Source organism: Citrus clementina, unplaced genomic scaffold (assembly GCF_000493195.1).
Source record: "Citrus clementina cultivar Clemenules unplaced genomic scaffold, Citrus_clementina_v1.0 scaffold_3, whole genome shotgun sequence".
NCBI lineage: Eukaryota > Viridiplantae > Streptophyta > Magnoliopsida > Sapindales > Rutaceae > Citrus > Citrus x clementina.
Genome location: NW_006262339.1, coordinates 47,223,786 through 47,246,899, shown reverse-complemented (window position 1 = coordinate 47,246,899; position 23,114 = coordinate 47,223,786). Strand labels below are relative to the sequence as shown.

Here is a 23,114-nt window from a genome sequence, read left to right as displayed (position 1 = left end):
GTCCGCGCAGTCATCCGGCAAAGTCCGGCACCGTCCGGCGGTGGTCCGGTGACTTTTCGGCAGAGGACCATTTATAATATTAAATCAATAAAATAAAATTATAAATAATAATTCTTAATGGCATTAAACAAGTTAAAATATTGAAGGATAATTTTAGAAACTTTAGTTTCTAACATAAGAAGAATTTAAATTCTTCACCACTTGATATGAAATTTAAATTTTACTTAAATTCTAATGAAAATTAAATTCTTATATATTTTATCAAACCAAACAATGAAAAAAAAAAAATTAAATTATTTTCCTCTCCTCCCAACCAAACACCACCTTAAAACCACCCACCTGTCAGATTTGGCGGAAATTTTGAAATTCGAAACTTTTTCAAATTAAAAACGGTTTTAGCGTTTTGAAAACAAAAAGAACATAGTGCATAGTGCATGAGTTCGTTTCTCCGGCGGCGACATTCGAGCAAATTCAACTGGAGGTTAGCATTCAATAGCGATAATTTCTAGGTCAAATCTGATACTCCCCTTCCAATTATATCTTCAACTTTACTTCTTCGTTTTGTGCTCTGAAGATCATGCTTGCAGTTAGAAATTATCAAATGACAAATTGCTCGGAATTGGAGTTGAAATCTGAATACATATGCTGTTGAAATGTGATATTTCTCACTATTTGCGTATTTATTCGACTAATTTGATACATTACATCGCCGTTTACATTAATTCGATCTCGATTCGCGTGCACTTTGGTCTTGACTGCACTTTTTTGTTCGCTCTTAAGGTAATTGCTAGTACGATCATAATAGTTGAACGACATTGTTCATAGCTTAGGGTTAGATGCTAAACAGAAGAAGAGTAGTTCAGATCGAGAACTGATAAGTTTCTGTTCCTTTTATTTCGAAGGCGATTTAATTCCGTTTGTTACAACCGCGATGGTGATTATGATAATTAAGAGTCTCTTAAGCACGTTTACTATAGCCAGCTGATCTTTGTTCAGATTCGGTAATGCTAATTGCATCATCTGTTCTGATTGGATAACAATGAATTATATTTCATTAGGTATTGATGATATCAGAACATTTCTGTGTTTGATTTTAAGATGTTTTGGTTTCTCCATTGTTAGCCATCAATTAGAAGCTCTCATTTGTCACAGTCTGGCAGATTTTACCAACTGCGAATAAAATGGAGAGCGAAGATATGAGAAAACGAATGAAACCAACTGTACGTCAGTCTGTGTTTCATCCTTTGCTCTTCTAAAGCTTGTCTACCAATTTTTGAAGTTTTTGTTTTCCAATTTCTTTGGTAGTGTAGATGGAAGAGAGGGATGGGGATGCGGGATATGGAATGGGTATGGAGATTGTACAAAAGCAAGAAAATGATGCAAGCATTGTTGCATCAGAAGAGATGGAACTTAACATCACTGGCATTCTTGAAAAGATTGAAAACTTCACTCAGATGGTATATATCTCAACTTAATTTTCATAACATATTATCAGTTTGTATTGAACATATGACTATGTGCGAAGAATCATTTTCTGGTTTGCTGTATAAATTACCTGTGGGCAATCAGTTGAAGAGTCCATGACTGAGGGTGAATAGATGATAAACTGTGAAGCTGAAATAAGTGCAAAATTGCTGCAGATTTAAATGGTTTCTTGGTATACAGTTAATAGGTATGCTGCTTTTGTCTCATATCAGGTCCTTACACATTTCATAATTCTTGATAGATATCTGAGCTGCTGGAATCAGGGAAGACAATGTTTAAGGAACTGAGTAATGAATTTGAGGAGCGGTTGATCACGTAAGTGATGAATTCAGTAGATGACATTTTACATCTTTATAGCTAAAGTTACTTACTTCAACATATTGAAATTTATGTTTGCAGGATACACAAGGAGCAAATAGATAAATGGCAGGAAGAGATTAAAGAATTGCGGTTGCATGATGCCTCTAATGAGGAGGCCAGTGCTATCCTGCATAATGCTCGTTTTCTACTTCAGAACCCTACTATCGACACTTGAGGTAAACCTCAAATTCTGTAAATTTTATCTACAACATAAATGATTTTTGTCAACAAGACTTATATGACATGATACGAAAAATTTCTGTTGCATTAGGAATTTTCTAAGTAGTATACCCTAGAATCAGATCAAGAAAAACAACCAAACCAAGCCAAATATTGGGCTCCACCGTCTTTGAGCTCAATTTGTCTTGAATAGTGGATGTTTCATTGGTTTGTAAAGGGCTTGCTCCACGGAATGAGTAATTTTTAAAATAAGCTTCTCAGGGATAAAATAAGAGGGTCAAACTGTTTTACTTGTTCCCTGGGTAGCCTTGTTTGTTGCAATCTAGCATTAGTATTGAATATGAATAACGTCAGTTAGTTTCCAACTTATAAATTTTAAGATTGCTGCAATCTAACATTGAGGAGAAAATGGCAAATGCAGGTTTTCCTAGTATGTGCACGAAGGACCAATGTTTTCACTATCTCAAGCGGACAAGGGACCTGCCTACTAATTTCGAGCTTAAAGGAGAAGGTTGGCATTTTTGTAGATACAGTGGGGGCTTGAGAGTGCTATGACTATTAAGTAACATAGAGACCTAGATTAAAGTTTTAAGCAGCGTGTAAATGAAAGATGCAACCTAACTAGATGTTTCTACTTCTGACTTTTCTACTATTTTAAGAATTTTTTTTTTTTTTGCTAGCAGCACCCAATAACTTTCGGTACTTAACTGGAGGGGAATAGCTATGTTACTTTGGAAAAGCTTACTTTATCTGCCTGCATTCTTTGAGTGTGGATCAAATATCGAGAATAGGTGGGATTTTGCTATCCCGTTTTTATTTTTTTTCTCATTGCGATGAAGGTTACATATTGACAAGGAGCTTAGAGTTCCACGTGTTAAGTGTTAGCACTCACATTTTGATAACAATAAAATTCCATTGGCCAGAAAGAAATTTTTTTAATTTTAATATATTCAACAACTGTCCGTCCGGAATTGAATTCGACAATGTGATCCCATGTGTGAATCGTTGGTTGGCTGTGAGTAAGTCTATGGGCGATGGTATCACCCATGTGCCATGTGCTATGAAAATTGAAATTCCCATAAAACATGGCATAACATATGGCACTCTTCTCTTGACGAAAAGTACAATCATACACAAATCAAATCTGACTATTACATTATCATAATTCACTTATTACTAAATATTCTTTTTGTAATAATCCACATTCTCATTTCTTGATAATCAAGACACGGTAGTTGCATATGAAGTGCAATCCCATGTTATTTCAACTACTACACCAAACAAAGCTTTTAAATAAAATATTTATTATTTTATAGCGTTGACTTGGATTTCAGTTGTTGAATCTTGTATCCAATTGACGACGATCGTTTGTTTAGATTATCTATCTATAATTTACTGTAAAGTTGGCCATGACGGCGTACTATAACGTACCACGGATCATTCTATAGCGTACTACAACGGTGCAATGTCAAGTAAACTCATGATTATAGTGTTGACAAGAGTTTACAAAAGACTCCCAGTGGCGAGGCAGGCTGTCTAAATTCCAAGAATTTGAACCGAAACAGGTGTGAAAGGGCTTTTGAGTGAAATGTCTTCTCTACCCTCCTCTCTTATAACTCAGTATTTGACGGCACCGGCTCATGTTGCGGCTATGGCAACTTGTGTATACATATCATTTATTTTCTCCATGTTCTCTCTCTTGTTGTCCATTAAAAATATCAATATATTATGTAGGAAAATTACCATTCGTATACCCTATAGATACTTTGTTATAAAAAATATTACAACACTTTGAGAGTGTATCAATCATCTACCCTAAGTTGACAAAATGTATCTGTCGTCTACCAAACTGTTACTTGCTGTTTAAATAGGATAACACCAGAGGGGTAATTTAGTATTTTCATATAATACAAGTGATAATTTAAGGGTATACAAGTGATAATAAAATAATTTAAGGGTATACAAGTGATACTTTTCAAGGGTAAAATTGTCAATTCGCTAAAATTCCGTTAACTTTCAAACGGCAGCTAACGGCTTGGTGGTCGGCAGATAGCTTTTGTCAATTTAGGGTGAACGATTGATACACCTTTAAAGTGTTGTAGTATTTTTTATAACAAAACATCTATAGGGTATACAAATGATAATATCCATATTATGTAAAAGGTTTAGTGTATAAATTATTGAATGCGCAAACTGTCGCGGTATAAAATTCAAATCTAGAGATAATGTAGTAACATATAATTGTTTTACGGTAATTTACTGTTGTTTTATTTATTTCATTTTGCTGCAAAACAAGTATTACTTATGTGGATATGCAAGTAATTAACCTTAATTGTTAATTAAGGATCTAAATGACCATAAATTTTAGAATATATTAGAGATAACATGTCAATCATACAACATGCAAATGATGACATGGTTTGTGTGCATTTATTTTAAAAAACTATCATGTAAGTGATAAATATTTTAAATTTAACTACACTTATCCTGCATATATCAATTAGTTATAACACATCAATTGTTTCATCTATTCCCTGCATGCATGTGAAGGGAAATTCACATGCATTTATTGTATGAAAGAGAAAAGATGGATTATCGGGACGGAAGTAGCACCCACAGAATTAATATTCGGTAATTGAGCGTACTCGAAAAATGACGAGTCGTCTTACGTAATTTTATGAATGCAGCGAATCATTAATTAAATAATGGGTATAGCCATTAGTTGTCATTTGAGGAGTATGGACTATGGAATGCTTTCAGCAGTCAACTTATCATTCACATTCAATTTTGGTTATCATCATCGCATTGCAACGCAAATGCACTAATTAATGATGATATTATTATTAGGAAAACCCTTACTGTTACTATTATTATAAGACCTGCCCGTACCGTGGCAATGATTATAAATAGCTGCATTCGTCCGCCATATTCATCGTCAAAACTAAATCAAATATCTGCTTATATACTTTGTTTTAGAAGAAGGGAAAAAAAAGGACGATATAAGAGATGGAAGGTTTCTTTGCTTTCAGTTTTGTGGCGCTGATCTTAACGTTACTTTCCATTAAAATTAATGCAGCTTCTGCTGCTTGGATGCAAGCCCATGCAACTTTCTACGGTGGAAGTGATGCTTCAGAAACAATGGGTATGTTTTCTATTTATATAATGGCAAGAATAAACAATATGTCGCTTAATTCATTATTCATTTACATTCAATTTTATGCTAATGATTTTGAACTTCGGCTTTCAGGTGGTGCTTGTGGATATGGAAACTTATACACAGATGGTTATGGCACAAAAACTGCAGCATTGAGCACAGTTTTGTTCAATAATGGAAAGTCTTGTGGTGGGTGCTATCACATCGTTTGCGACGGGAGGAAGGTGCCGCAATGGTGCCGCCGGGGGACATCCATCATCATTACGGCTACAAACTTCTGCCCGCCAAACTATGATCTGCCTAACGACAACGGCGGTTGGTGCAACCCTCCACGGGCGCACTTTGACATGTCTCAGCCTGCATTTGAGTCCATTGCCATTTACAGAGCCGGAATTGTACCCGTACTCTACAGAAAGTATGTTCATTCTTCATTAAAAAAATTTGCATTTTTGTTTCTTCTTTGGTGGGCGTCTTCTGTATATATACTGAGGTTTCTTGTCGTTCACCAGGGTTGGATGCATGAGAAGTGGAGGCCTTAGATTCACAATAAATGGAAGGGACTACTTTGAGCTTGTGCTTGTTTCAAATGTTGGAGGAGCTGGAGAGGTTTCTAATGTGTGGATCAAGGGATCCAAAATGAGCAAATGGCAAGTGATGTCAAGGAACTGGGGAGCTAATTGGCAGAGTTTGACTTATCTCAATGCTCAGAGCTTGTCCTTTAGAGTCCAAACTAGCAATGGAAGGACCCGCACAGCCTATAACGTTGCACCTTCCAACTGGAGATTTGGCCAATCTTTCAAAAGCAATGTTCAATTCTAAAATCAAACATGTCAAAATTCTTTCAATGTCCCCTTTTAAGGACTTGTGAACTTCTGTTATTCCGGTGTTTTCTTTTGCGTCTAGTTTCTCAACCCCGCTGTATTTGAAAATGCGAGAGTTACTTAGGTTGTGGCTTAGCGTTTTGCACTGAAGCCCACCAAGAAGTGTGATGGTCCTTATGAATATGTAATTTAATTGCAGCTTTACCATGGAATAACATATTATTGTATCCCCATACAATTTTTTTTTTTAATTTTTTCGTAAGAGAAAAGAGTTCTACAAGAAAATTGTGAATTGGATCAAAATAACAAATAAACCTCGTGACTCTGCTCCATCTTCAACCCATGCCAAAAGATTAAATTATAGATAATCATATTAGGTTTCATACTAAAACTGGAAATGTTGATTCAAACACAGAATAAACCAAGAGGTTCAACCACCTGTAGCCATTCAGACCCCAAAACAGATCAACAGAATTTAACCACAACAAGAAATTTGTCTTTGAGATTATTCAGCCGTGTGGGCATCCAAAATCAATTTAAGAATTTACAGTCACTACAATAAAAAAATATTAATCATTCAACAGATTTGCAGCAGCAATCCTTTTGTATTGCTAACTCAAAACAACCAGGAGACGCAAGGAATCAGGCAGAAGAATATGATATCATCAGACACAAGCTTCCTATCAAAAGCTTTGCCTGTACTCATATTAACCTGGATGGAGACTTAGTACAAAGTTCCATGTTATCTTCGCATCACCCGATGTCGTTCTCGTTTGCGGAAGCGTTCTAACATGAATTGATCAGTTGCAGCTTGCCTACTTCCTGCTGCGTCAGTGCTATTATCAGTTGGTCTGGATCCAGCACCATCATCCTGTGAACCTCTGTCCTTGTACAGCTCAGGATGTTCTGCAGGTTTTTCATATAAGTAAGAAGAAACAGGTTCAGAAGAAAACAATATCCTGAAGGACACCACATAAATCACTAAGCAACGGAAGAATTTCATGTTAAAGACAAGGAAGTCATATCAAATGACTATAATTTATCTTCGTAAGCAGTATTCAAGTAACCTCGACCCTAGAGGTAAAATGAATAAGTCAATCTACACTAGCCATATCATGAAAAGTTGGAAATAGCGGTAAGCCACCTCTTCTAAGTTTCTCAGCATAGTCCCTGCCACGTTGGAAATAATCTGCACTGTAACTTGAGGGGATGCTAAAATCTGATTTTGCTCTACCCATGAGTCTCTTTTCTTGTAGAAGCTTTTTGGCAGCTTCAGTTTCCTCGATATTCTTCAACTTGTATCTGCAACCAGGGAACCATTAAACTGTAAGTCCAGACATTTATTTAATGAAGTCTCAGGTCCCTGCGTCATTTTATCAGGCAATGAGATTCAGAGCATAATGTCCTATCACCATGGGAGTGACCCAAAGCCAGCCAGTCAAAACACAGCCTTGAGGCCAAATGTTCCTCAGTTGAAGGAAATTTACAACTTTCAAATACAGTAGCAAAATTCAAATTCTCCAAGAGAGAGAGAGAGAGAGCCCAACATACTCAATCGGGAGCTGAACCTCAGCTATCCCTGTAGTCCACTGCGTAGAGCTTTCTTCTGAGTTTCTTTTCTTTACCTGATAAAAACAAGAAGTATGAAATTTAAGGCACAAGAATAATATTCTAGCGTGTAGAACTGAAACAGAACAGTGTAGAACTACCAACACAACCACTCATAAAGAATGTAAAGAACAAGAAAATTAGAATTTTACGAGGACACCTTTTTCTTTTATTTTAAATGACTAAATAAAACACACTAGTAGGCATCACTAAAGCGCTTTGAAATAATAGATAGATGTGTGCACAAAAAAATCCCAGTCACCTTAAGATGCTCTGGGATCTTGTATAATTCATCTTCAGCGTGCTTTAAATCATTCTCAACTCGATCGTTCACATCAATATTCTTTCCCCTTTTCTTGGCCAGTTCTTGCTCAACGTACTTCAACCTATCAAACAAAGGATTAAGAAGGTCAAACAAAAAAGTTTTGAACATAAAATCCTGGCAACAACATAAAAATCATGCATTATCAAGAGAAATTAAATTACATGTTGGGATCTTCAACCATAACAGCAGTTTCTTGAGCGAAGGTATCTTGAAGGACCAATTCGTCTTTCTCCCCATCTCCCTCGTTCTTTTCACTAACTTTAGTTAAACCGCCGCCGCCAGCGGCTGCTGCACTTTGTAGTGCACTCGGTATTGCCGGTATTCCTGATTTTCTTTCTCTTTGTTTTTGAAGAAACTTAATTTCTTCCAATGCCAACCTGACAGTTATTATTATTATTATTATTAAGAAGAAACATTATTGCTATGTTCAACTACAAGAAACCCTAATTAAGCAATTTTGAAAGTAACATTTAGAAATAACCTCCTTTCTTCTTCGTCATCTGATAACTTGTTCGTGGTTTCCTCCTCTTCTTCGTAACTCCTCTTTCTGAAATTCTTCTTCTTCTCCTTCTTCTGCGGTATCGGATTTTCCATTAATTTCTCTATTAATTCTAAAATCTGAAAATACAAAATCTATGTCGTAACACCATAAACGCGCCGTTTTTAATTGAGTGGGAGTTTTGACGTCCTTGAAAATTAAACCATTCCTTAAGTGAAATTACTTAAATAACTTCACATAAATTGATTTTTTTTTATTTTAAATAAAAATTTAATTAAACACTTAGATGAATTAATTTTTTAACTAGCATCCATCTCATTTCAATTTATATTTATATTTTAAATTTTAATTAAAATTTTTTAAAATTATAAGATTTAGAATTATAAATATAAAAATTATATAATAATAAAAAATTAATATACAATTAAAAGATTTAGATAAAATTTGATAAGAAAACAGTTAATTTTAATATAGAAATCTGTATTTTATCAATTAAACTAAAAGTTTTTTTTTTTTTTAATAACAATTAGTTATAAGGATTTTAGAGAAGTGTTAAAATGCTTCACTCTTTGCAATTACAGTTTCGGCCCAAACTCTCTTAACAAGCCGTTTAGCCCTAACCAAACAAGCCTACCACTTAAGACTTGTTTGATTAATGGCCCAAAACCCATTATAATTCCTGTCCTACAAAGGTTATCAATTTTAGGATTTTTTTTTTCTTGTTTAATTTCAATTTTATTTTAATTTATTTTGTTCTTTTGTAGATTAATTATCGTATAGTTCATCACTCTAATTTAACCACGAGTCTTGATAAACTAATTTTAAAAATTAATTATAGATTTGAATTTGATAATTGTTTTTTTCCCAGGTATTGTTGAATCAACTAGATCCTAGAATGCTAAATTTGAGGATTTTTTTTACAATCAAGAAGAATTTATTTTAGTTTTATTTCTTTATTACATGCATTATCATAATTAATAGAGTATAAAAAAGAAATCACATGTTCGAAAAATTCTATAGTATATCTAAGATTTCATATCACAATTTGACATGGAACCACAAGCTAATAATATCTAAACGAGTGGCAGTATAAATTCAAAAAAAAAATTGAAAACAAAAAGTTTTGATATGAATGACTGTCATTTTGAAACATGGTGAAGAGAAAGAATTATTTTTTTAATGATAATAAAGCTGATTGTAGTTGATTATTATCGCTATTAGTGATGTAGATGATTTATGATAACGATGAAGAAGATTATTTTTAAAATATTATTGTTGTCGTTCAGTCATTGTTTAAATTGTATCATTTCATATAATTTTTGGTTCGCCTATTGTTCATTGGCATTATGAAATAAAAATTTATTTTTAATAAGAATTGTTGGAAGTTAATAAGAATTGTTGCATTTCCAGAGTGGTGTTATTCCCTACTTTCTAGATAGAAGAAACAACTATAGAAAGTAAAAACCAAGCCTCAATAACAAAGATTTAATTGATGTAAGTTTGTTTCCTCGTCTTTTAAGAAACATACACTTTTATAATTGTCATATTCTGTCCGACATAAGATACAAAAATAATATTACACTGGAATTGCCGCATGTAACAAAGAGCTGTCCCTCTATTGATAAAAGCCACATTTATTTATTTTCGTGTACTTACTGTTTTAGATTCAGAAATGACTGTTTCTAAGCCAAGCCTCTATATCGCGGATCTGTCTTTTCTGTCTAATTTGATATGAATTTGGATTATGGACATAAAAATGATTCTTGGACTAGGTAATTTATGAACACGGTCCAAAATCACATCAGGTCTTTGTTTGGCTCCAGTTTTTCTTCATAAAATTAATAAGCGATTTCATATAATACGTGCTGCTTTAACAGCTAACTACTTACATTCTCATACACAAAAAGGATTGGTAATTGAAGTTCCGAATACTTGTGGAAGGAAGGAGCGACGGTCGTACTAATAAGAAGTTAATAATTCACACATACATTTTTTGAAGTGAAGTAATTTGAGAGTTGTCACAGGCTTTTCAAATTAAATTATTTTTCATATGAACTATGAAGTATGAGCATAACATAAAAGATCATTACAAATGCATATTCAATTTCATTGACTCCATATGTATATATATATATATATATATATCAAATCCGAACCGGAATCTTTCTTCAAAACTCGAAAGAAAAGAAAGAAGCGGATGATCATTTCTCCTGTAATCGCAAACCCGTCTTCAGGTTTTCTTTGGTGCAAGCTTGGACTTAATTTTCTCAATCTCTTTGGTTCCAACTTGAAAAGCTTTTGTCAAAACATTGTCCGGCACGGGAGGTGTGGCAGTAAACAAAGTGGCAGCAATGGATTGAGTTCCAGGCAATTGACTGTTGAAAGCAGAAATAACTGAAGCCGGCTTGTCGCCATTATTCTTCTGAAAATGAACCAAAGCTTTGGGGAACACATAGATTTCGCCTTTCTTGACAGTTTTTGAGATCAATTTATCGGCGGTGCTGATGAATCCTACATCCAATTCACCTTCGAGCACAAAGATCATTTCGGTGGCACGTGGGTGAGTGTGAGGTGGGTTCAGGCCACCGGCTTCGTAGTCGATGCGGGACAGGGACACGCCTAGTGTGTTGAGGCCTGGAATTTTTTCAACATTGGCGGCCGTTACAAGCGATCCCACTGAATTGTTAACTACTCCTGGCTTGGCTAGGCCAGCAAAGAAGAAATCATCTGCTGTAATATTTGCGCTATCTTTGCATGCAAAGCCGTTCACCTTGACTCCTGTAAAGAAATTAAATTGACAGCAAAACCAATTAATATATCAGTGTCTAATAATCATTAATTATATAAATATGTATAAAAGAAAATGATTCATTTTGCCCATATTATTATTATTATTATTATTATTATTATTATTATTATTATTATTATTATTATTATTATCATCATCATTATTATATAGATATTAGAATTACCTGAAGAGGTGTCGGCCACACAAACATCCTGGAGCGTGTCAGGATCGACTGCAAGGACTCCAGCTATGATGCTGAAAATAAGCAAGTATGTGCTGAAAAGATTGATAGCCATAATGTTTTGAAATGAAAACAAATTACAGCTGAAGAATGTATATATAGAGAGAAAGAAATGGCATAGAACTATATTCTGCAGGTTTAATTAATTTGATGCTGAAGGAGAAGGGTAATAATGCTCGGCGCATAGAGAGATTGAGTGATGTGATCGATAACCAAGGGATGGCATGAAGTGAACTTCAACTTAAAAACAAAGCAATCAATTTGTCTTACATAAAACCAATCTTAATCAGTCTCACAACACGTATTAAATTTTCATAGGTTACTTTTATTTCTTAAAAAGAGAGAGAGAAAGTATAATTAATATTTATTGTGTGACTAACTCATGACAGTAGAGAAACTCTAGAATTTATTAGAGATATTATATCAAACATACCATAGGTAAGTGATGTTATAAGTAAATAAAGTTAGAACATACTTATATTTATTTTAAAAAATTATCGTACAAGTGATGATTATATTAAATTTAATTACATATACAAAAACATATATGTATATATCTGTTGTATTACCTTTGATATATTCTAAAATTCTTCCACCAACAGTAAAGGAAAAATATAGAATGTGGAGATTAAGAGATATTGTAACGACAACTAAAAGAAAACTTGAAATCAGAAATTCAGAGTCAGTTGGTGTTGGTGTGCGTTCAAGGTTTGGTGAGAATGAGATGCGAAAATGAGAGACAGGAAATTGGAAGTTTGTAATGCATTGTCCCGTTAAAAGAGTCAAAAGGCACGCTCGCGATTTGAAATGGATTAGGATTGCCCACCAACATGGGCCCTTGGAATGGGACGCCGCTGCTGCCGCTAGCCAGCCTGGTCTTCTTTAGTTTTACTTTTGCTCTCGCTTTGTTGTTGGTTGTGTTGTTGTGATTCGTGCTTAATGATTATCCACTTTTGCATCATAAACAAGTTTTTAAGTTTAATTACCATGACAAAGATTTTGGTTTATCACCAACCTCTGCACTCTGGTTGATTGAAGGGCAGACCAGTTTGTTGGTAAACTCGACTTAGAAATTTTATTATTATCATTATTCTTTTACCCGTCAAAATCTGGTAACTAATGGAAAGCCGTACGGTAAAGGGCAAAATTTTTTTATGATAATTCATCACTTTCGAGTTTCTCGCAATATGCATTATTTTTTGTTCTTGTATTCTCTTATCTTTACGTCGTCCGGTCAATTTCTTCTGGACATACAAACTCGAGAAGGAACAGAATGCTTGGCACCATCGTTACGTTAAATCCCTGCATGGAAAACGAGAGAGAAAGTGACAAGCCCAATTATTTGCTCTTCCCAGATACACGGCTACAGCTCGTCATTCTTTCTTCTTTCCAACTTTTTATTCAAATTAAAGAACAAGAATCTCCCAATGGATACACTTATCATTTCAAACATAAACAGATGAACTTCCAATGATTCAAAAAAGTGAAAATTCAAATACTCATTCTTTCCTGAATTATGCGTATACAATTAAAATAAAAAATAAAAAATATAGTACATTATTAATTTCGGTGGGCATTAATCTAGCGATTTGTTTACATATCGTTGTCGTAATCGGCCTACTTTTATACAGGTACAAAATCCAGAGAAAAGATCAGGGATTCAGGCGTGCGTATAACATGTTCGTGAGTGCTCATTTTTGTGCTTAATAATAAGAAAAACAGAACTTGTTCAGTAGCAATCACATGATATAATCCTGTTGCGAAATGTCTGATTTCTGATTCCTCACCGAAACTAGACCACAAAGAATCATAGGATTAGGAATTCACCACCCAAGTTGAAGGAGCCCCAAAACAAAACAAAAAAAAAGAAACACACACACACAGAGACAAGACAAGATCGAGATATTAAATCACGTAAAAAAAATATAGGGACAATGAAAACCTCAGTTGCAAGTTGCAACAGTGAGAGGCGAGCAGCCTTCTATCTGCAAGAAGAATTAAATCTCTCAATATAAAAACCGCATCTGAAATGGAAAAAGATGGTAAGGAAGGGAAAGCAAAATTCTGTGTAAAATTAAGGGGGAAACGAAAAAATGAATGTCAATTGTCAAGAATGAAATTCTCATTTCCAAAATGCATTGATGTACCCCTTGCTTGAAATGTTTACATGGTTGAGGCAATTATGCATATGTGAACAAAATCGTTATCCCGATGATCTCCAAATCCTTCCCTCTAATGATACCACCATAACAGAAACATCATCATGATATTTACGCCTATCTCCATGAGGAATGTCAAGCAATTCATGAAAATCCATACCTGCAACAATAACAAGAAAAGACTGTTCAAAACGTGCACAAGCCATTGGAGAAACAGTTTTCAAAGAAAATATACCTAGACTGTTAAAAGACTAATCAACTAACCATTCTTTTTGGCTGCACGGAATAGAAGCTCCGCAATCAGGTACTGTGCAGGATCGCCTTCTGGGACATTTTCCATGAACCATGTGACATGGGCAACTACTTCCTCATTGCTGAAGTACTGGTAAAGCCCATCTGAAGATAGCACCAAGAATCGGTCACTTGAGGAAAGGCGGTGATGAACAATGGAAGGGATGCAGCTGACATAAGGAGCATTTCCTACATAGTCTACCCGAAACATCTCTAACAGGGCTTCATTACAAGTTGGCTGCAACCAACAACGTGAATTAACAACTTTACATCAATGCAATAACACAAAACTAACAAATGAAGCAGACGTGTTCTTGCATTTACATATGCTTTTGGCCAGCATACGGCTTTCTAAATGAACTATCAACTAAACCCACAAAATAACCAAGGTGGTTGTGAATTACTACAGAACATCTGGTCCTAATACATAATAGCAACAAAATTTATGGACGTTCAAGCATACAAAAGGCTTACTCAAGTATTAATCACATATGACAAAATATTGCCGTAAGAACGCTCAATGCTCACCACTTTTGTCTGACATTACTAATTCATTCACTCTCCAACTTAGTTGTGAATCTATCTCAAACTTATAGCACTTTACAAGTAAAAGTAGTCTTTGTTAAAAGTGAACATAAAAACACTAAAATCAATCGACTTCACATCCTACTGTCCTCAAAAACACTACTCCTCTTTACCCACACATATTTTTTCATCAAATTCCTACATGTGAACACTCATTTACACACTACAGCCAACTTATGGATCAGTATCTTCTGAATTGCTGAATATCATCTCCATAATTTCACTGACCAAAGGTAAAACCAGGCATTGTCCAAGGGTGTACACACATAAAGTGGTAACGATCCCCTCAAACCGGCCTTGCCCCTCATGCCATTCTTAACCTCCAAAATCCAGGCATCAACTATATCCCCACACCAGTATCAGAAAATGGTTAATCTGGATTTTTTTTTCAACTCCCAAATGCCCCCATAATGAAGCCCAAATATTCTAATTATCCAGACAATATGAGCAAAGACACCATTGGTGGTAATAAGAGATATTTCAAATTCTATTCAAGGAAAAATACTGCTATCATGTAACCCGCTTTCTAAAACAGAATTCAGTGTCAAATTCACAACAAACCACATGAAGTACCAAATAGTTGAGAGTACTTCAGCTAGCAAAGCTGACAAGTTCAAATGCACTTTGCACGATCAGTAATGCACCCAACTCCATTTATTTAAAGATCTTAGATTCACAAGTACAGCCCAGGAGGGTTTTCAAATTGCAAGTAAAATCTAACATTTATAAACCCAACTAGGTCTCACGAAAAAATAAGCAAAACAAACTGGGTTTCCTCTCTCACTCTCTCCAGTAGTCATAGCTATTCCAAAAAACATTTCCTCACAACAATTTTGGGGAAAAAAATGTAAAAACAAAAATTAATTCCCACCATAAAGGCGTGGGGACAATCACTTTGCACAGAGGTACGTGCATGTATATATGTTACGAAATACCATTTCTGCTAGCCATAATAGAAAAGTACGGACGGTTCAAGTGCCTTGAAGAAAAAAAGGAAAGAAAAGATCAAAGTTGCATCACCAACCAACCTTCTTCAAGAACCCAGCACCAAATGCTCTTGTGACTTTTAATTGACCTTTAACTCGATCATTAAAAACGGCTTGGCTGTCATCAGGATGTTCCGCCTTAATTCTGATAATTTCCTGTATAGAAAACACGAGGTGCAAGATCAACCATAAATCACGACATATTTGCAAACAAAATTGTTATATAATTTCATGTTCCTATTTACGCACTTTTATTAACGTGTGTAACATTTAATAATTTTTAATTTTAGTTTATGAAAATCCCATGAAAGCATAACTAGCATAGAGGTGGATCTCATAGATGGATAAACTCATTTATGATGTCATTGTCGCTTGTAAAATCAAGTGCAAAAAGGAAAAACCCTGATGCACATGAATCAAAAAGTAGATAGACCTAAAATTTATATTAAAAAGCGAACTGATGAAACAATTTAATAAAATATAAGATAATAAAAGTCTCCAAAGAAAGGTTGTGAAATGATGAGAGTAGAGGACCTCTCAGTTGAGTGGAAACAAACCTCTTCGACACTTGTGCTGTGATCAGTTGAAAGCTGGACTGCTCTCATCTTTAACCTGCAAATGGAAATGTCTCTGTTCTTGTTCATCATGTTAACCTGACAGTTTTGGTTATGCATAGGAGACTCCTCTGATATTCTGTCCAGCTCCATCCGTACTAATGACTCTCTTGATCTGTTCTTGTGCCTTGAATCATCCTTCAAAAAACTTGGATTAGGGTGACGATCATTCGGCCTTTCTTGTGCCAATATCGCACGACTATCCCCAAGATTCATGACATACACATCTTGATCCTTCATTAACATCACAAGAACACATGATCCCATTAAAGCAAGCTCTGGATTTGTGTCCAGTGCCTTTTCCACCATTTCCATGTAAGCCTCTTCAGTACTTTCAAGAGCTTGCGCCATTGCTCTTAAGACAGCATCATGATCAATAATTCCAGATTTGCATTTCCTAATAGGTCCCGAGGATTCTACCATTCTCTCATCAATACAAGGCTCTTCTCTGTGCCAATCATAACTCCAAGGGAAAAGCTTCTTACGCAAGGACTTTTGCTTCCGGTACATTTTTCTAATCTTTGAACTGATGAGAGACTTTCTCGTGCCCTGCCTTTGCACTGAAACAGAAAGAGAATCCATTGAATCTTGATTAGATTCAAGCCCAACCCTTCCATCTCCACCTGATGTAGTAGGATCTTCACCCCGATGGACAGAGTTGTCTCCTTTAAGGTTTTCACTGGAACCCACAGTATCTTGACATGCCTGACAATCTGATGACCCCTTCCTTTCAGGCCCAATGTCAGAGATCAGCGTGGAACCTTGTCCATCCCATGATTCTATCTGAAGCAGTTCATAAAGCCGCATGCTTTTTCTGCCTCGACCTGTTATGTTTCCATTTCGAGTACAACCAGTAACTTCACCACTTTCCTCAACTATTTCACAGGTAAATGATTGTTCCCTTGACATTCCGGAACTATTACACGACTCCTTTAGATTACAATAACTCACTTTATTTAAGCACAACTCCGGTTGGTCCACCTTGGTGCCCTCTACACTAATCCCAGCATTTTGACATTTAGGATGTCCCAGTTCTGGATGATCAGTTGGAGACTTATCTTCGTAATCCCAAAGAAGACCTTCCAATTCCTTGTCTATTGCTCTATAAAGATGACTCATCAGGAAATCTGGAGCATCTGGCCCACTAAATCCATCATATATCCCAATAAACAACCATCCTTGTTCCTCAGAGAGGACAACATGAACCCTATCTTCACCAGCCTTTCCATGAGCCCATTGCAAGTTGCAACTGTTCCCATATTCACCTTCTGATGGCCCCCCTTCAAGACAGTTTCTTTGGGCTTCAGATCGATACTTTGCCTCCTTTACTTGCCATGCTAATCTAGTAACAGGATGCAAGAAAAACCGTTCCATCCAACCAGATCCCATGGTATGTTTTGAGAAGGTACGAGAAAGGGTGTTTCTCATTGGTCCACTCACACTTCTCATTAGACGGTGCAAGCGAGGTCTTCTACGGCCTCGGGCAAGCGGTGCAGAAAAGTTGGATTTGTCACTAGCATCAAGAGGACCTGACATCACTCCCCTCTCAATTGGCCCAGACATAAAACCACCTCCCCTATCCAAAGGACCAGAAGCAAAACCTCTTTCAAGGGGTCCTGACATAAACCCATTTAAAGGTCCAGAACCGCGAGGCACTGGCTGCAAAGGTATTGCAGCAAATGAGGCAGTGCTCTCAAATGAAGCAGCAGGCTCCTGTACATCACTCGCAAACAATGCACTCTGGTTACCAGTCCTAGCTGTAGATACATTTGCACTAACCGAAGCCCCGGAGATAGTCTTAAATGTAGTCTCAGGAAAACTCTTGGGTTTATGAAGGCCTGAGGGATCATCTAAGGAATCATGCCTAAATGACCCACTTAAAGTTTCCGAATCAAGGGTGCTTGAATCAACTGTAAACCTCTCAGAATTAGATGGGGTAATGGCAGGAGAATCAAAAATCGAAGGCCGAACATAACAGAATGAATGGCCTAATCCCTCGTCTAGAGGCTCTAAAAACTCCAAATCAACACCACTTTTTCCATTAAACGGTACAAAACAACCCACAACACGAGAAGTGCCGTTACCCATTTCTCAAAATTATACAATAATCCCGTATTAACTAATCCTCTGAGATGGAGGGTTCCTATGACATTCCACCATAAACAAATACAGCACAAAACAACTCAAATAAAATCCCAAAAACCCAATAAACCCCTCAACCGCCACCGCCTTATGAACACTCAGACAGCTGCACATCATCAAATTTTCATACTCCACAAGGCAAAAATAAACAAGACTCGGGCCACCAGACAATTGCTGATCAAATCAACCTAAATTTTGAGAGCCATAAACGAATAAAAATAAACAGTGAAATGCTATGATCTAACCTTGGAAGAACTGTTTAAGCGTGAATAAAGCAGTAGATCGAGCAGCCGCAGTGAACAGATCTAACAAAAAGCGGCAGAAGAGAGTGAATGAATGGAACACATCAGATACAAACAAAGACGCGCACAAAAATAACTGTTTAGATTTTTTGTGGAATCTGACCGAGTACCCATATTAAAAATAAAAAGAAACACAATCCCAGATTGATTTGATTTATACACTGAATCATGGGGAAATTAGCAACAGTTCAAAAATCAATACAGCACCAAAAATTTAACCCCAAAAAGAAAAAAAAAAGCCCAGAAGAGAGAGATGTAGTGAAAAACAAGAAGAGTGGCGAGAATGGAGACTTAAGTGAGTGTTTTGAGAAAGGAGAAGAGAAGAGAAAATGTGGGTATTGGTTGAAATTAATAACTAAAACTGAAAAGAGGGGGGAAAAAAATTGGGATTCGGTTTGTGATGACGATGAAGAATCAAAGTTGAGTTCATCAAGGAGGGTCTCTTTCTTGGGGTTTTCAAATGGTTTGGGAGGGTAAAAAAATAAAAACTGCGAAAAAGAAATTTTTTATTTTAAGTTCAAAAGTTTTTAGACGGTTGTTGTAGTAACTAGTAAGTAGTAGTATACTTACGAGCTTTTTAGCCTTAAAATTTGGTCCTTTTAAAAAAACAATTACATGGTCATTTTCTCCAAAATAATAATAATAATAATAATTTCTTGCAAATGATTGGTGGTATGTTGGTGCTGTTGGAGTCAATAAATTTGGTACTGCACAACATCATGCTAATCAATTAAAATTGGATGACTGAGTGGGGACAGCTTCTTAATTTTGACCTACGTTTATTATTATAATTTTTAATTTAAATTATATGTCCACTAATTATCTCTAAAAGATAGATTTGTAATCAATAAACAAAAGATATGGGACTGGAAAAAAATACATTCGAATTTCGAGAAGCCCCTCAAAATCTCAAATCCCATTACTTTCACAAAAATTTTAGGATTTTCTTTTGGTAATAATAATAAAAATGCCAGCTTTATTAACCAATTTATGCAGTTCTTTCGCCCCTCCTCCTATGATTTGGATCATCCTTGCTGTACATAACAAATGAGCCATTGATTGAACTCACCGCAGAATAACCAAAATTCAAGAGTTATTTTTTAAAAGGCAGGAGAAAAACATAACGGAAAAAAAAAAAAAAAAAGCAGGTGTTTGGAGACTTAATACGGCAACTTGCAATTTTCATTCAAATTGTTGGGAAAATTTAATTATTTAACAAAAATATATACACATATAATATATTGGTTGACATGCATGAAACAACTACCATATCTAGCTCAGACATGAACATCTATATACAGAATATGTGTCATGTATGCTAACATATTATGAACATATTGGGTGTTGCATAAAACTCCCACTGGTACATGTCCATTTGCCATATATGGAACTTAAAAGGTTTGATAATACAATAGAATAAAGAACCCATGTCACAGCACATGTCTCTTTCTCATCAATCGGTACTGGTTGATGAGAAATCGAAATGCAAAAGAAAAAAAGAGAAAAGGAGAGCAGTAATTTCATGCCCCAGTTTAAATTCATTACAATTTTCGTGGGCTTTTTAGGCATTTTACCCGAGTTAAGGTGGACAACTTATTGGAATCAAGTCGGGTCAGCCCGGTTCTTTTCAGGTACACGTTCTAGATTGTTTTACAATTTAAAAAAAAAAAATCAAATTTTGGTTCGATTTAAGTCTTAAAAAATAAACAGAAAAAAAAACTAAAATTATGCATATATACCTTACAAGTATTGATATGTCTACACAAAATTTCTCAAAATAAATAATATAATGACACGTGAACTTAGAGATAATGTGAATTAATACACATGCACGTAGTGAAAAAATATGTTTTTTTTTCATAAACAAGTAGAAATTGTAAAACTAGTGATACAAGTCTACAACAATACAAAATTACAAATATATGATAGCAAATTCATAACCCATATAAGATTGATTCATGTACACACCATTATAATAGTTAATTAGAACAAACCATTTCAATTCATTCTAATGAAGAAGGAGGAAAAATTTTGTTTATAATTTAATTTATTATAAATCTTATATACTTTTATTAAGGATACCTTCTATCACTGGCAACTAATAAATCGAGTAATATCTTTCCTCATCGTATACTGACCATTTTAATTCATTCTAATGAAGAAGGAGGAAAAAAATATGTTTATAACTTAATTTATTATAAATTTGTTTATAATTTAAGAACTAATATTTTGCACGCACTAAACTTGAACATTGCCAAAGATAACTTTTCTACTCTTTTGCATCACCCACTATCATCCTAGTAGGCTCTTTTGATTGATTTAATATAAAATCACCACAGACATAGATTTAGGTTAAAAAATAATAATAATCATAATAAATAAATAAATAAAAATAAACCTGCAATAAACTTAATCTACGTGGAAACTAACTCCTTTGTAAAGTGGCTGGAGAAATAAGTATCGGGAAAACTATAAAAAAGAAAAAAACTCCACCAGGCTACAGGCGAGAGTCGTACCTGATGAAGTGGAGAGGCGTCCGGTTTTTTGTTTGCAGAAGGAGAGCAATAAGACGGAGAGAAAAGATGAGTTTCGTGCAAAATTTTTTGTCTTTTAATAATTTATTTTTATATCCAAAATTTGTGTTTTCGTATCAATTACCCGTACGGTCATACATAATATGATTATCAATTTGAACAAGTTGCATGCATCAAACTGTTATGGATTGAGAAATGTGATTACATGAATGACATGGTCATAGATTAGACGCATACATAACGATGAATGGATAATGGGTCATGCCTAACACTTGTCTTTATTTTTCATTATTATTATTTGTTTTTTTCTTTACTTTGAATGGGCATAGACATGCCTAACATGCAGAGTGAGGCCAATCCAGGAGTAACATGCATTGATTTTGTTGACTAACCAAATCCATTTGACGATGATGACCACTACAGTTGTTCTTTTTTTCAACGCCAATAAATTAGTTTTGTTCCCATTTCTCTAAACTAATTAATTACCCATTAACATTTATTTATTTTTCAAGATTTGTGTGCAAGAGAAGAGAAATTAAAATAACACTAAGATCTTCAACAGAATAATGATATTTCTTTAACAAAATAAAGTGGGTGAAGTGGGCATCTCCAACCAAAGTCTAACCCCCACAAAATTATATAATATTATTTGATGGATGCGCCCGAGACCTCATCTATCAAAACCCTTTACCTTCAAATGAAACAAAACCTTAAGTCATGGAATTCCCATTAATTAATGATATATAAAAAAAAAAACATTAAACAAATCGCAAAGTCTAATTTGATTCCCACAACCTTACAAACCACTCTCCAATTTACATAACATGGGTTTCTTTTTTGTTCAATTTACTATTATTATTATTATTATTATTATTATTATTAATGAAGTTTGTCGATAAGCCGAGAGTTGAGGTGAGACATTAAATATATAATTAGATGAAAGTGGGCATTTAAAAAATAAAATAAAATGAAACTGGGTTTATGTAAGATGAATCTGTTCTCTTTTCCGAATCCACTTAAAATATATGGTGTGTTAGTTGATTATTATTACTTGATAAAAGGTCATAGGTTTTGACAATTATGTGCAATAGATCATGATTAATTGTGATTATGTTTTTAAAGCCATTGTGGATTTAATTTTAATGGGTTTGTTTTGGTCTATCCAATGAGTCTCAACTCCAGTCCCTACCCTAAAAAGGCAATCCGATCACACAGGCCTAGTGATGCAATATTAATGATCAAGAGTCGGAAGCACTAAGCATTAAGCGCCAAAAAGTGTCATCATATACATAGAATATGAATCATTTCGTTGGGCATAAAGAACGGAGATCTCATTGCCATGATGCTGTTCTTGCTTTTACAGCCTCATGTGGAATTATCATGAATCATAGCCGTAAATGATTTACTCCTCGTGCGAGTCAAAAAATGATTTACCTCTGCCCAATATTGGCGGTAGGGCCAATATTTCTTATAAATTTCAATTGAGGCTACTAGACACAGAGGAGAATGAGATAGGACTGTTGCTTATGTCACCTAATACACAACAAGAACTAAAACATGATTAAATTTGTGATATCGAATTTCATACTCTTTATAATTGTCAACTTCCGCAGTCACCGCTGAATGACAACTCAAAGGGCAGCCGTGTATGATGTCAACTAGACCTAATCCACAAGCTCATTTTTGTCAAACGCGTGGCGCTCACTTTTAGTGGCTTAAATGACAAGCGTGGGATCATAACAGTTGATTCTGATTAAGTGCGATTCAATTCAACTTCATCATGCGTGTTAGGATGATGTGTTAATTGGACAATGAGAGAAATTCACCGAGCTTGTTGCTCTCCAGACGAGCTGTTCCTAACAGTTTGAGGCATAATGGTCCTTGAGATTTTACCAAATTTTTACCAACTTAAGGATGCCAAAATTGTCAAAACTGCTGGCATACGGGTCAAGCTATTCGGACCCACTTCACAATGTGATCCGAATCTTTTGGTCCAATTTTACTTCAAAATTCCTCGTTAAAACTGTTTGATCAAATGCT

The 23,114-nt window shown here is 35.1% G+C and overlaps 4 protein-coding genes across 6 annotated transcripts; 1 reads left to right on the top strand and 3 right to left on the bottom strand.

The window, feature by feature from the left end:
• Positions 1-461: 461 nt before the first annotated feature.
• Positions 462-5,998, top strand: LOC18046956. Its single transcript, XM_006444594.2, has 6 exons — positions 462-481; positions 1,153-1,220; positions 1,311-1,457; positions 1,727-1,800; positions 1,885-2,008; positions 5,744-5,998. The coding sequence occupies exons 2-6, from the start codon at positions 1,182-1,184 to the stop codon at positions 5,996-5,998; spliced, it is 639 nt and encodes a 212-aa protein (XP_006444657.2). The 5' UTR covers positions 462-481; positions 1,153-1,181.
• A 430-nt stretch (positions 5,999-6,428) lies between these two features.
• Positions 6,429-8,626, bottom strand: LOC18046954 (protein COP1 SUPPRESSOR 2). The gene is made up of 6 exons (XM_006444592.2): positions 8,415-8,626; positions 8,095-8,310; positions 7,871-7,994; positions 7,552-7,625; positions 7,145-7,302; positions 6,429-6,906 (listed from the first exon to the last, which is right to left on the bottom strand). The coding sequence occupies exons 1-6, from the start codon at positions 8,525-8,527 to the stop codon at positions 6,743-6,745; spliced, it is 849 nt and encodes a 282-aa protein (XP_006444655.1). The 5' UTR covers positions 8,528-8,626; the 3' UTR covers positions 6,429-6,742.
• A 1,817-nt stretch (positions 8,627-10,443) lies between these two features.
• LOC18046953 (germin-like protein subfamily 2 member 4) lies at positions 10,444-11,547 on the bottom strand. Its single transcript, XM_006444590.2, has 2 exons — positions 11,405-11,547; positions 10,444-11,210 (listed from the first exon to the last, which is right to left on the bottom strand). Exons 1-2 carry the CDS (start codon positions 11,514-11,516, stop codon positions 10,663-10,665), a joined length of 660 nt encoding a protein of 219 aa, XP_006444653.1. The 5' UTR covers positions 11,517-11,547; the 3' UTR covers positions 10,444-10,662.
• Positions 11,548-13,008: 1,461 nt separating this feature from the next.
• Positions 13,009-19,062, bottom strand: LOC18050283 (protein phosphatase 2C 32). Of its 3 annotated transcripts, XR_002906419.1 has the most exons (6): positions 16,040-19,062; positions 15,525-15,638; positions 13,885-14,149; positions 13,609-13,780; positions 13,404-13,446; positions 13,210-13,253 (listed from the first exon to the last, which is right to left on the bottom strand). XR_002906419.1 is itself a non-coding variant. In XM_024188243.1 (5 exons), exons 1-5 carry the CDS (start codon positions 18,182-18,184, stop codon positions 13,085-13,087), a joined length of 2,736 nt encoding a protein of 911 aa, XP_024044011.1. In that variant the 5' UTR covers positions 18,185-19,062; the 3' UTR covers positions 13,009-13,084. The 3 variants fall into 3 exon arrangements, 2 of the variants coding, with proteins under 2 accessions (XP_024044011.1, XP_006444652.1); XM_024188243.1 differs by lacking the exon at positions 13,609-13,780 and having other exon boundaries at positions 13,009-13,253; XM_006444589.2 differs by lacking the exon at positions 13,210-13,253 and having other exon boundaries at positions 13,397-13,780.
• Positions 19,063-23,114: the final 4,052 nt, after the last annotated feature.